Source organism: Podarcis liolepis, assembly GCF_965112155.1.
Source record: "Podarcis liolepis genome assembly, chromosome: 4".
Taxonomy (NCBI): Eukaryota; Metazoa; Chordata; class Lepidosauria; order Squamata; family Lacertidae; genus Podarcis; species Podarcis liolepis.
The window spans coordinates 53,118,212-53,132,542 of NC_139558.1; the positions used below are offsets into that span (position 1 = coordinate 53,118,212).

A 14,331-nucleotide genomic window follows, 5' to 3' on the forward strand; every position below is an offset into this window, starting at 1 on the left:
TGCCTGAGGGCACCAAGTAGATTCTACTTCTTCTTCATTGGTAAATTAGCATAATGATAAATAAGGTGTTTGGGGTTTTTTGTTTTTTAAAGGTCTCAAACGTTTTGCTAGCCATTTTCCAATGGGGAAATATTTGTTGAGTTCAACTGGGGGAGGGGGAGAGAATTGCACTGAAGAGAGAATTTTGAACTGATATCATAATACAGTAATGGAAAAGGGGGAAGGGATAAGATAAAATTGGCCTGCTAAACTCACTATTATATCATTATTTTCACATACTAATAGATCGTCAGTGCAGCAAATTTAGTGTTGCATATCTAGCACGACGTTCCTGTCCATCATAGCTATGTGTGCACCGTAGCTTTAACATACAACAGACCTGCTAGGAGCCATGTTGCTTCTGATTTCTCTTTCCTTTCTTCCCCAGGGATGACGTGTCAAGCCCGAAGTTCTTATGTTACCAGTGAGATCCTGTGGGGTTACCGTTTTACACCTGTTCTCACGCTAGAGGACGGATTTTATGAAGTTGATTACAATAGCTTTCATGATACATATGAGACCAATACACCATCTTACAGTGCCAAAGAACTGGCAGAGATGGCCAGCCGTGCAGAATTACCCCTCACTTGGTCTGTGTCCAGCCAATTAGACCAGCGTGCCGAAATGGATACTGAAGAGGAGACCAAGAACCACGAAGAACAAACTGAAAGGAATGGTGATGTGGCCAACTTAGAGAACGAGTCCAAAGTTTAGAACTTAAACAGTGGGGACAGAGAACCACTAATCTTCCTTTAAAGGGGGAAAGAGGGAGGACCGATTAAGGTGTGACAAGCCTCCCTGCCCGTAAGGCAAGCAAAGATTTGGGTTAAAGCTGCAATATCCCTGCAATGTTGCCATGTAATCTCTTATCCTTGTTCTATTTTTTCAGCTGGAGAGCTCAGTGTTCACACATGCAGGTGTGTGGTTTGGGGCTGGTTTCTAAGATAAAGGGCAGAAGTTTGTTAACCTGGGCCAAAAGCAAAACACAGTGACTGTAAGTGAAGTCCATTCACGTCCTGAGCTTTAACTCCAGTTTTTATATACTGTATTCTAAGACAGTTTTGAATGAGATGCCTGCATTGCAGCTTTTAGACCCAAGGAGGTGAAGAGAAAGGTCTGAAATTCAATGAGATACTGTACATATGCCTTATGTATTTTCTTTCTCTTTCAGTTTAGTAATAAACCCAGCATGTACAAAAGTACTGTAGTAAAGAACCTCTAAATAATGTACATACGTGTGTAATTAATGTAGGTTTAGAGATATAATTTAGAAAATAATGGGATGCAAAAAAACAAAACAAAAACCCAACCACCTATCATGAGGAAGGCAGTTCTCTTCTAACAGCAGGCGTTTATTAGAGTTTGGCACCCATTTATAACTGCCCCATGCATGCATGTCTATTTCCTCATTGTACCAGACTGGCAGTTGTTTAGAGTACCTCACTGTTTTCTTAAGCGATGATTTAGCTGACTCTAAAAAGCCATAGGTCTGGGGTGGGGGGATAAGGGCAGAAAAATTACAACACGATTCCTGATAAACTGTGAAACTGTTTACAAAACAATCACTTTCTTTGTAATGTTATATGGTTAAAAAAAAAACACTTCTGGCGACTTGGGCAGGACAGCTAGAATTTAACTGTGGCAGATTCTTGTCCAAGGCAAGGATTCCTTTTGTATGACATTTGTCTACCAGAGATTTTGTGTCGGGCTATTAACCCTTTAAGTGCAATACCTTGGGAAACTTTGGTTTTCAAAACCATTCAGCTAAAAAAAACAAAAAACACCTGTGTAATTTGCTATATCTATAGCTATATAACCTATATAAGCCATGAAAAAGTTTTGAATGTTATACCATAGTTCAGCAGAGAACATTTCCAGCTGATGTTCTATCTGAAAAAAACAACTGGACTTCAGCTGGATTTCATTATCGTAATAGGTACTTCATATGTCTTGAATACTCCCTGCAAAGATCTGCCAGCATGTCAGCCTTGCACATGTGTCGTTTCTGTGATGTCAATGAGCACAATCTGTAGGTCTCATTCTGCCATCTTTACTTACAATGAGTAGTGCCTTAAGTGCTTTCCAGTGTTACATTCTCCCAGTGGTTGACAACTGCAAATGAGTAGATACATCAGCTATTCAGCATCCCTGACCCAACTGCCACCAGTTCATGCATTCAAAGCTGAATTATCTCCTGAGGAAATAGGTTTGGGATTGTTTTGGTCCTCATCACTTACTTACTTACTTACTTACTTACTTACTTACTTACTCACTCACTTACTCACTTACTTATTTACTTACTTATTTGCTGCCCATCTGACTGGGTTGCGCCAGCCACTCTGGGCAGTTCCCAACAAAAAACGAGTAAAAACACCAGTGTAAGGCATAGCAAGCAGTATCATACAGTACTGTGTTCATCTTCATGGCTCAGATCAGCATTTTAGCTATGACAAAAACAAAACAACAAAACAGAAGAGGTCTTTATTCTGTTCCCATAGTATTTTCTTGAAGAATAAAAATGTGCAAAGATTTTCCACCAAAAAGCTTTCAGGCTATCATGTAGGGAATAGACCTAATAAAATGTTTAGCTACTTATCCATGGATTCATGGCTAAGAGAGCAATCCGCTGTGGCAAGCCATTAATATACTACCAGATAAGAACATTGTAACATAAACATAGACATTGATTTAATCATTGGGCAGCCCCACCTCAAAGTTCTTTATTATTGTTTGGTCATTAAGAAAACTTACCATGTACTATATTGGCACCCAAATCCCAATTAAATATGGATAGCCATAGCATCACACACCAACATTATCAGAACGGCATGTTCAGGAAACTACTTCAAACGTGCTTACATGGCAAGTGTGTTACATCAAATCCATATGTATGTCAGGTGGAATTAGCCTTTTACATTTATTATGCATTCATGCATTAATACTAATCCTATTCTAACCATTTATGCCTTGCCCTCACCATAAGTAGACCTTGAGCACTGCAGGGTTGCTGAGCATTTTTGCATGACAACTTAATGGCCAGGTCCACACATCACAGTAAACCATAGTCTGAACCAAACAACAACTTGCCATGAATAAATAGTGTAATAATCACACCTCTCTGTTCCTCACTTTGCTAAGCCAGGATGAGGCCAACCCTAGAGCTGGCTTACTACCGCATGAGAACCATCACTAGTGGTTTGCTTCTCTTCAAACCAATCAAGAAGGCAAAATTTGTTCTTGGCAGTTCTTGGCTCACTACTTGTGATTTGTTTGGAGAGAAACAACGGACCACTCCTGCTTCAAGTATAATGCTAAACTAGACATATAGTTTGTTCCCCTCCCAGCTCGGTGGGGTGGGCGCAGGATAGCAGCAATGTAAACACGCTGCTCATTCACTGTAAGCCATGGTTTGTTTCAGACCATGGTGTACCATGATCTATGAATGGGGCTAAAGCAGCATTTGCTAATGGTCATGTCTGCTGGTGGCATAATGGTACATTGACATAACTTGCTGCATGGTACACATTTAGTTGCTAAGGCAGTGAGACTAGGATAGATTTTTGTCGAGGATAGATTACAGCTCCCAAAGGAACCCACATTGTGTAATTTGTGCATGTGGAAATCTTTCTGTAGAAATAAAGTAGTGCAATTCAAATCAAAACCATTTATCCTGAACTGACTCTGTTGAATTTGGTAGCATCCAGAGTATATTACTGCTCAGTCAGAGTAAGGTTGGCAGAAGGTTGGCAGTGTAAATAGAGGACAATGGTTGTAGTACAAATGCCCTTTCAAACAAAACAAACAAACAAACAAACGACAGCCTTAATTTTGTGTTTATGCCTGCCTAATCTGAAAATTAAAAGTACATTGAGAAGAAGTTCAATTATTTTTTGTATGAAAATATATATCATCATGTTTTAAAATACATGACTCAGGAGAAATCTAGTGGGCAGGTAGAAATTTTGCACTGTGATAGATTTTTCACATTTAGTTTGCATCAATGTGCTGATTTTCTCTTAATGCCATTCCAGTTATTTAACTTTTATGATGACAAATATGTCATTTACACTTCCCAGGAGCTGTGTTCACTTCTAGCCGAAGATGTTGTGCCACTGAGCTGGATTGATAAAACCAGCTGCACTTATGCTTATTAGAATTGGAAAAATATTTCCTGGTCCCTTGCACAAAAGAAGTGACCTCCATATGGTTTTCACTGCCCTGGCCATTCCCCAAAAGGTGGGTGTGGGTGGGTGGGTGTGTCAGGTTGACAAGTTTCACCAGGAAGATATAGAATTCTTACTTCCTTTCATTTCCACTTTTGGAAGCTAGTTTCATTGTAGATAATGTTAATATGTAGTCATAAGTCCTTTGTATGCTAGCACCATGTTGGAATGTGCCAGTTATTTATGTTTATATAGCTCACCCAGATCCCAACACAACTCTAGTAGCACTTTGCTATGTGCAACCTGGAGCCCCAGGTGCAGGCATATATCCCAGGTGATGCATCCATGTTGGGTTCAGTGGAATAGATGAACATCCCAATCACAGCCACACACCTTGTGGGTCTCCCTGTCTGGATGAAGCACCTGTCTTTAAGGCTGAGTTTGCATGACAGAAGAAGTTACTGGCTAAGTTCACATAAACCATTCACCTTGGTAGCTCACCCAGTAGAGCATGAGACTCTTAATCTCAAGGTTGTGGGTTCAAGCCCCATGTTGGGCCAAAGATTCCTGCATTGCAGGGGGTTGGACTAGATGACCCTTCCAACTCTACAATTCTATAATTCTATGAAACCACCCTGTGGACTTTTGATGAAGAATGGTATAGAAATTTAATAATAATAATAATAATAATAATAATAATAATAATAATAATAATAATAATAACAGGATTGTTATAGCCACCACCATTACCCCAAACTATGGGGAGAGAGCCCAGAGCAGGGGTCACAAACTTTTTCAGCAGGGGGCCAGTCCACTGTCCCTCAGACTGGGAGTGGGGGGCAGACTATATTGGGGGGGGGTGAACAAATTCCTATGCCCCACAAATATCCCAGAGACACATTTTAAATAAAAGGACACATTCTATTCATGTAAAAACACGCTGATTCCCAGACTGTCCGCAGGCCGGATTTAGAAGGTGATTGGGCCGGATCCGGCCCCCGGACCTTAATTTGCCTACCCATGGACCAGAGTGTAGAAAAAGAGGACATTTTTGTTTGTCTTAAATATTTTTTGACAAGGGTGGCTTGGTTTAGCCCTCTCCTTCCAGTCACAACTCTGAGGGCTAAGAGTGACATTCCCATAATTTTTTGTGATGGTGCATTAACATACATCAGAGTTGGCCTTATAACAGAGAATCTACAGGAGAAAGAACTGTGGAAAGCTCCAACAAGGTTCTACTAAAGATCCAACTTACTCTACTAATGAGAATGCATGCGAAAGAATTAAAAAAACAACAACCAAAAAAGTGAGCTTATTTGGGAAAAGAAGCTTTTTGCTCTTGTGATTTTGGGGTCATTTCTGTAATCAATTGTGGCAGGTTTAGTAAGGTTTGTTTTGTTTGAAAAAAGATTAAAAGCGTGCCATATGAAAATTCGGTCTGAAGGTCCTCTTAGAGCTTTCTTTGCAACCTTTAGCACATCAAGTGAAGCTGCATCATTCTGACACATGCATGTGTGAGCTGTAATGTTGTGAGTAGGGCACAAAGCTTAAAAGTCTCTCTCAAATTGTCTCTGTTATTATCAATGACGCATCCAATGTAAAGTTTACGGAATCTCGTTTTTGTAATATAAGCTTAAAACTCAAAGCTTCCGATGCTTTCAAGGGGGAGGCATCACCAAAATTTTGTACTAAGAATGTCCCACACACTTCTATTTTTCTACAATGACTGATTAAGAAGTTTAACAATGTATTTTGTGTCAATTATTTCCACTGAAATGTTGAAAAGCAGAGAAGAATGGAATGCTGTTAATTAACAATGGATTTTCAAAGCCAATCAACAATGAGTAGTGTTTTTCATTCTTTCAGTACATACATACTGATCCAGAAATTTGTCATAATTAATTTACTTTTAGGTTCTTTATTTATGTATTTACATTCTGCCTTTTGGCCCCACATCTTCCCTCACACAAGGGGCTCACAACATAAATGAAAAGCAATATACAATTCCCCCCCCCAAAAAAAACAAGCTAAAAACCAGAAACCAGATATTAAAATCACATAAATGGAGGGGGAGAGAATTAATCCATACCAAGGTGTGGGAGAACAAAAAGTGTTTGGCAGTCTTTGGTTATTAAATAACGGGGTGGATTTTCTGACCAATAACACTTGTGGGATCTTATGTTTAATATGGATGACTGCACCATCTAAGGCAGCAATCCTGTACATCTTTATTGGGAGTAAATCCTATTGAGCACAGTGGGACTTACTTCTAAGTCGACATGCACTGCCTTGTACCAATAGACAAATTTTCAGAAGCATATAGACGTGCTTTTCATATGCAGCTGCTAAAATGTATGCCTCAAGTTCCAGCTGAAATTCCTATATGTGTATTTCCTGTATATTTCCGTTTCCCTGCCTCAAATCATCTTCCACAATTTTAGAAGCAAAAGGGCAATTCATGTGCCACAAGGTGCAATCCACTGTGTACCACTACTGTGCAGCTTTCATTTCAATGTTGCTTCGTACAGACCCTTTCCAGAGAAAAGCATCTTCATCACACTTGAATGGAACATGTGCAGGCTTTCATCTTTCTGTGGCCCCTGGTGGAATAAAAACCATCAAGGGAAGCTTGCTGTTGATTTTAATGGAACCAGAATTACATTAATTAACTGCAGTTAATGCCCACCATTAATTTCATGTTCTATGGTTAATTAAGCTCTGGCCATGAGCAAAAAAAAGTTACATCAGTACTAAAACTAATCCCTAAATGATCTTGATCAATAGTGTTGCAAAGATTTATGCATGTAAATAACTTACCAGCTTAGAGCATGAAAACCACTTGCATAAATCAAGTCCCACCTGGGCTTAAATGCATGCAGGTTTAGGATTTTTCTCAATACATACCAATGATCTGGAAGGTTCACTGGTGCCCTCTACAAACAAAACTCAGTACTACAGGAGCCAAATTTCTGGCTTCAATGCATATGTTATTGCTGCTTAGTGAAGTTCTTACTTAAATATGTCATTAATTACTTTTAACATGTAACCAATTTGTCTGACACTCAAAAGAACAGAATCTTAATTTAACTAAAGTTCAGTGAAATTCATTTTTGAATGGTGCAGTTGGCTCTGAGGGTCTCCAATTGTTTCCTTTTGGGAATTGTTATCTTTCCTTTATTTTATTTTTAAAAAGCCAGTTGCTCATACACTTTGGTCACAGTCCACCAGAAACATTCACTTAGAGCCCTGGAATAGCTCCATTTTCGTTTCCAAAGGCCAGGCACTAGAGAATGCCTTCATGGACTGCACCCTATTTGGTTTGGTCCATTTCTAGGAAAGTTTGCGTTGTGGATTTGATGTCATTTCCAACAATTCTCATAACTAAAATTCAGGAATTGTAGATGTTTCACACCATCATTTCATGCATAAATATTCAGGTTGAGAAGCAAACTAGCAAGTTCAAGAAAGGGTTTCTATTGTTCAGTTTAAATCATTCTGTTTAATGCCCCTGTTTAATGCCACTTAAATTCCTTCTTAAGAAGATACTTTGTTGTTGTTTAGTCATTTAGTCGTGTCCGGCTCTTCATGACCCCATGGACCAGAGCATGCCGGGCACTCCTGTGTTCTGAAGATACTTTAAATCACCCTTATTTTGCAGATCCAGTTTCCTTTTCACTTCACAAGCACAACAGGAGCAAAACAGTACTCTAAACTCCTGCATTCCTGTGGATTTCTGCATACGTTTACTTATTTACAACCTATACTGACATGCAGTTTGCAACAGCCATTCTGATAACTCAGGCTGCATGTCAAACTCCACTTACCTCAAGTCAGTATGACACTTCTGAGTATACATGGCTATGATTATGCTGTTCCTAACTATCTAAACTGTCTAAACCCCAGACTGGGAAGGGTTTATATAATATGCTTCCTCCAAGGATGTCTAAAGCTGACCAACTAGCACTCCCTCGAGCACCTTGCTCAAGAAGGGGATAATTGGGACCGGGTGGTAATTGCCATATATAAAATCACAAAATTACCGGTATATATCAGTTCCTTGTGAGAAAAAGGTTAGACATGAAGAGAAATGCAGCAGGCTATAGTAGAAAAAGTTATGACAAAAGCTTAAATTTACCTGAAAGGAAGTTCTGTTGGTTTTAGTGAGATGAATTTCCCCGTTAATATCCGTATGATCAGAGTACGAACCCCATTGAAATCAATGTGACTTAAGGTAAGCCTTTACTTTCTTCTTTAGAGTTCCATAAGACTCAGTCACACCTAACCTTTTCTGGCTTCTTTCTATTAAACATGATCTCAAAAATGATATAACACTAAGATACTAGGAACTAGAACCTGAACATGGAGTTTGATTGCATCTGGAGTCAGTTAAACCACTTTGAGGTTTCATCAGAATTAAGCAATTCACAATAATAAATTTTGTGAAATAAAATTAATGGCTTAGCATTACCTCTGAAGGCAATCTATGTGAACCAGTGCTTGTTGATGGATTGCACAAACTGTAATCTTCAATTCCGAAATTCAGTTGTGGGCCCAACTAGACACGGTGTGGGAGACATATAATATATTCCCCAACATTTTCCTTTAAAAAACATTTATACATCCCCGGGAGATCCCAAATTTAATCAGAGCAGCAGCTAAAGAGCAAGGAGATGTTTAACCCTTTCTCTGTAGGATGTTTGCTCACTAAAAATCCAGTACATATTGCTAATACCTTACATGTTAAAAAAAAAATCCCTGCTGCCCCTTTTATTAGATGATGGAAATTTTGTATATTTGCAGATTTGAATATTGGCTTTTGCATTATTATGCAAACCAAGGCAAAGGTACTGCAGTGCTGTAAGTGATTCAGTCCTGTTCTGGCAACAGAAATTGAACATATTTTGACATGTACTCATAATGCTGTCAGTAACTTTTCTAACATCCTTCCTCTTTTATAAGAGAGAACTAGATACATTTATACCACCCGTTATTAGTAAAAGTCTATCATTCTGCCTGCCACTGTGAGCAGCACTCACATAAAGCTCTATGCATGCACACACATTGGCTGGATCCTGAGTTGTTCCATTAACAGAAGGGCTCTCTCTGTTAATGGAAGGGACCTCTGTCCCGTGGAAACATCTGATGGTGAAAGGCAAGATGGAGGCCATCTCTACCATGCCCCCATGTTCTCTCACAGGTCCCAGAGCCAGCTCCCGTGCTGTTCTGTAGGGTAACCCTATAATCTGAAGACATTCAGGGATTGTAGGAGCCTACAGTGGGAAAGAGGTGAAAATTCCCTCCCTCTGTTCCACCAGTGGGAACATCCAGAGAATATTGTAGAGAAGAGCCATAGCTCAGTGACAGAGCTTGTTTCGTCTGAAGGAAGCCCCAGCTTCAGTGTGAGGCATCTTCTGGCAAGAATGGGAATATTCCTCATCTGAAACTGTAGAGCGCTGCAGCAAAACTGTAGACAACATTGAGCTAGAAGGACCAATGGCCCTAGTCAGCACAAGGCATCTTACTATGTTCCAAGCCGTTGTATTTTAGTTCATACAAGGAGCTCTTTGGTAGCCAAGTGAAAGTGTCATTCTCTTTGAACAGCTTGGCTCTTTTGCCGCATCACAACGTTGTCGTGACATTCCAGACACCATATGGGGGGGGGGCTGCTGCTCAAAAAGTATTATTCTCCTTTGTGATTATTGAATCAGGGTTCTCTGGATCCATGCCTATATAGTAATAGGATAAGATGTGAGAATGAAAACACTTTAGACTAAGAGAGCTGAAACCACCAGAAAAAGGATTACATATCCAGTTTGTCATACAAAAACAATTGGGGGAGGGTTCAGTTCCGTCATAAACTACGTCAAGAGACATAAGGCTTACTTCTTAAGCCTCTGCTTGCTTAAGACTGCCTTTAAGCAGTAGCACTTTTAATTCTTGCAAATATTAAAAGCAAAAAATAAAAAGGGGCTTGGGGCTTGGCCTGGCACAATCTGTTAAATGGAAGCTGCCTTTGGGACTCCATGCTTCTCCATCTCTGGGAAATGTAGTTATAGGAAGACCTTACTTGTAAGGTGCTTGTGTTAGAAATGGGAAACCTTAACACTCAAGAACATGAAATTCAGATTTAGGAACATTAGAAGCTGCCCTAGACCAGAACAAAGAATTTTCAGACTTTCCCAGTACTATTCTATTCTGACTCACGGAAGCTCTTTTGTGGGGGGGGGGAGGAGGAGGAGGAGGAGGAGGAGGAGGAGAAGAAGAAGAAGAAGAAGAAGAAGAAGAAGAAGAAATAATGATGCATTTGTTGTTAGAGCTAACATGGAGAATTGTCTTACCGAAATAATCAATTCAGACTGCAATTCAGTATTTTTCAAAACAACAACTAAAGAACTCCTCTTGAGAGTCCCCTTTCTTGTTCCTGTTCTTCTAGAAAATTCTAGATTTGAAACATTTTGTGTATTTCACTGTCTCCCTCTAAGTAAGTATAGCTCGAGTCATCTAGCATCCAGCTGATTTCTCAAGAGTACATAGCAAACCAACGAGTGCAGGAGTATAGCCTACAGAGGTCACAGGCAAAGGTAATCCTTGAGGTCTGCTCCTTTTCCATCCGGACAGTTTGGTCCCATCCCATAGGTCATGAACCACCAACTGCCTTGTGGGAAGGATCCCGATTGGGTTTTGTACTTAAAATATGTATTTTTTCCTTGGGTCTTGATTTTACTTGTAAACTGCTTTGGTAGATTTTTAAACCCACCAATTTCAACTCTGGGATGCATTACGAGCAATAGAATTTGCACAATTTAAAACATACATCCTCTCATTTTAGACCTATTTTAGGTTCCACTGGGTATTAGAATGATAAGAGATACTATTATTTCCAAATCAGTAAGAGTAATGAAAATGATAATTAAACTTCAGTAACCTCACTAATGCCTACAGTCCCTTCATTCCCTTTTTCCACAGTGCAGGTAAAAAAACCAGGTTTTCTCAAATGCCCAAAAGAATAGCTCAATAAATCTTAAATTTAAAAAAGTATCTCAAGAAATCAACATTAGGGATAGGAATTGTTTTATTTAAAACCTAACAAATCAGACTGTCAGCTCTCCTTGCTTGTAATGCATCACTGATAATCTCTCCTGCCATCCAAAATGCTTATATAGTAATCCTTTAATTTGAAATAATGCCATAATGGCATCTAATGTGTCTCATATCTTAGAATTCATCCAGTGGCTTAGACAACATGTCACAATGACGATAACTGAATAATTTCTTGTGGTGGGGGAGACTGTGCATGGGTGAGAAAGGATGAATTAAACTGCTTCCTTCCAAAAATATTTTGCTAAACATCCTTTCCATGTAACAACAAATAGTCTTTTACCCAGGTTTCCTCACAACATCTCCATAAAATAGGCATCCATCATAGCTACAGGAAGCTGAGGCATAGACTGCAATCGTCTGCCCATTTATCAAGATCCAATCTCTCAAACTAAACTAAATCTAGATCTCTGGTCAGATTTTTTTTTCTATCAATCAAATTTTATTGTTAAAATCATAGGCCACAGTATTAAAAAAATGCAATCCATTGAAAAAGATGACTAAAAACATCATAAATGTAATAAAGTAGTGAATCTTCTTCCTTACCATGACCAAAACCATTTTAGAATCTATGAATTTCTGATGCAGTTTAGCTTCAACTACAGCAAAAATGGACACTGTCAGTACTATAATAAAGGGTTAAAAAAAAAAATCTGCTATAGAGGCCAGCAGTTAAGCTTTTCTTTTTATTGAAACAAACCATAGTTGAAGTATCAGTATCAATTTTGTCTGGTTTGGTGGTGAAAACCACATCACACTGTTTTTATGTACCCTCATGCGCTATGAATCACCCACCTCTAGATGGCAGTAGCGAGGAAGCACAGAATAAATTCTCTTAATAGGAAAGTGAATGCTTTAAAAATAGATTTCTGAAAAATTGAAATCCTTCTCTTAAAAAATATTGCTGAGGCTATTTCCATAGTGATTTTTTTTAAAAAAATAACTCCAAAATCTAATTCCTTTACATTAGGGGATAAATATTTCATCAATATTGATAGTCACAATGTAGCTTATGTTTTCTTATTAGAGCAGGTGGGAATAACCTGTGGCGCTCCAGATGTAGGCAGAATGGCCAACCGTCAGAGATGGTGGGTTTTGGAAGTCTATAAACGTAGACCCTACGGCCCCCAGCCCTGCAGTATTGTTTATGCATTACTCCACCACTTAAGAGTACAAGGGCAAAGTCCCTTTCACCTGGACACTGGAGGCAGAAATGGAAAAGTTGGTTTACCCAACTTAAAAGGCTTCCTATGCTCATTCTGGAACAGCAACAACTTTATCAAGAAAAACCCGCTGCTAAAATTGTTTGTTGACTCCTTTGGTGGATTTGGAAAGCACGTTCATTTTAATTGTGTTTTTAATGTCAGTTGTGATTACACGATTGTATATTTTTTATATTAAAAAATTCTAGTTGTAAACTGCCCTGGGAAATATTTGTATACTGTTACAATAGCATTAAACAATAAAATAATGTGCATAACACATCATATTTGCATTAATGCTGGTGGTTTTTAAAAGACCAATTCTGCAAATGGAACATATCTGAAGACACTCTACTAGTTGTGTATTCAGTCTTCTAAATCAGATTTAATTCTAAGTGAGAATTATTAAGCTATTGTTCTATATTTTCTTTTGCTGCAGGTAAGCTAGGAGGGATTTTATGTGCTAACACATCAGCACATGCATGGTGGAAAATGAGATTTCTAGTGTTATGTTTTGCGTTATGTTGCCAATTGTCCAATATGCACTTTCTTTTAACAGTAAGAGCTGTGCTGGCCTTTACTTCTGTCTTATTTAAATAAACTGTGATAGAAAAGCTGAGTAACTTTTTAAAAACTTCTGTCCCTTGCTGACCTAAAAAGTCAAAGGAGGCACAAAGTATATGCAAGCTCATTGGCGGGAGACAGTACCTTCATGCAGTTACAGTATGCCACAATCTGGCTTACTGTGATGTGCGAACCAGACCATTGAGGGTTTACGATACATATCCCTATGTCTGTCTCTAACCCTACGCGTACAGTTAGCAGTGTGTGGGATGTTAATTAACTCAATACTTACTGAGTTTGTGTAGATTATAGCTTTGCAAATTTTGAGGGAGCAATGCAGAGCTTTGGGTGTACTTGCTATTTTTGGGTGCCCCAGTATACTGTTGGGTTTTGTACATTTTTATAAATCCCTTGAACTGTAGACATTGAAAAGTCAAAATTGACCCAAATCAGTAAAACGAATGGAACTAATTACTGTACCTTCAGTTGTGACACCAGTTCCCATGTACCATGTTCAAACTTCTGTTGAGTACATAAAAGGACGAGCACTCTAAACATTTATGTAGACTTTACAAAAATTAAGATACTCAACCTAGCAGTGAGGAACTAGGTCTCTGCATATATGCAAAGTGAAGAATTTGGGTTTTTTCAGCTAGCTTGGATAGTTACTAGGACAAGATGTGGGATCATGAAAAAGAAATTCCATCAGGAATGACTGGAAGTATTTGATCTAGAAGCTTGGGTTTCATTTATTTCACTTTGCAACTGTTCCATTTTATTCTTTTGTTATTTTACTAGGATAACTGGTCAAGAGATACAATTTTAGGGGAGAAGCATCTGTCCTTTTTTTACTTTGGTCTTCATGGCAAATGCATTGATAATACCTCCTGGGGTGTCAATGGGAAAATGCTAAAAATAAGAAACAATAAGAAACAATATATGTGGACTTCTCTGATTACTAGTTTCTAGTTACATTTCCAATTGTTATTCATCTGATCACTAATTTTTAGTTGCATTTCCAGTTCACTGTGCATAGCATAAATAAAGCAAACTAGCTTTACTAACACTAGATGATCAAGAAATGGTGCAATGACAAGCAAATGATCGAAACTCTTGAAGGAGCTATACATTACACACAAATTATTGAATAGGGCCACATGCTCTATCTGGGGCATGTGATAATGCAATACTATAGCAATTTTGAGATGGAATTAATGCCCAAACCAAAGGGAGGCCAGGCTGGAAAGGAAGTAAAAAAAAATCTG

At 38.7% G+C, this 14,331-nt stretch overlaps 1 protein-coding gene and 1 long non-coding RNA gene across 5 annotated transcripts in view; one reads left to right on the forward strand and one right to left on the reverse strand.

Annotated features, from left to right (window-relative positions):
- KCNJ6 (potassium inwardly rectifying channel subfamily J member 6) overlaps nucleotides 1-1,269 on the forward strand; it is a 107,845-nt gene extending 106,576 nt beyond the window's left edge. For all 4 annotated transcript variants that reach the window (XM_083500225.1, XM_083500222.1, XM_083500223.1 and 1 more), the window contains one exon: nucleotides 428-1,269. In XM_083500225.1, coding sequence (XP_083356351.1) covers nucleotides 428-753 — 326 coding nt within the window. In that variant the 3' untranslated portion in view covers nucleotides 754-1,269. The remainder of the gene's footprint in view (nucleotides 1-427) is intronic.
- Nucleotides 1-14,331, reverse strand: part of LOC310705604 — a 328,640-nt gene that overhangs the window by 224,252 nt on the left and 90,057 nt on the right. The gene's annotated exons all lie outside the window — the stretch shown is intronic.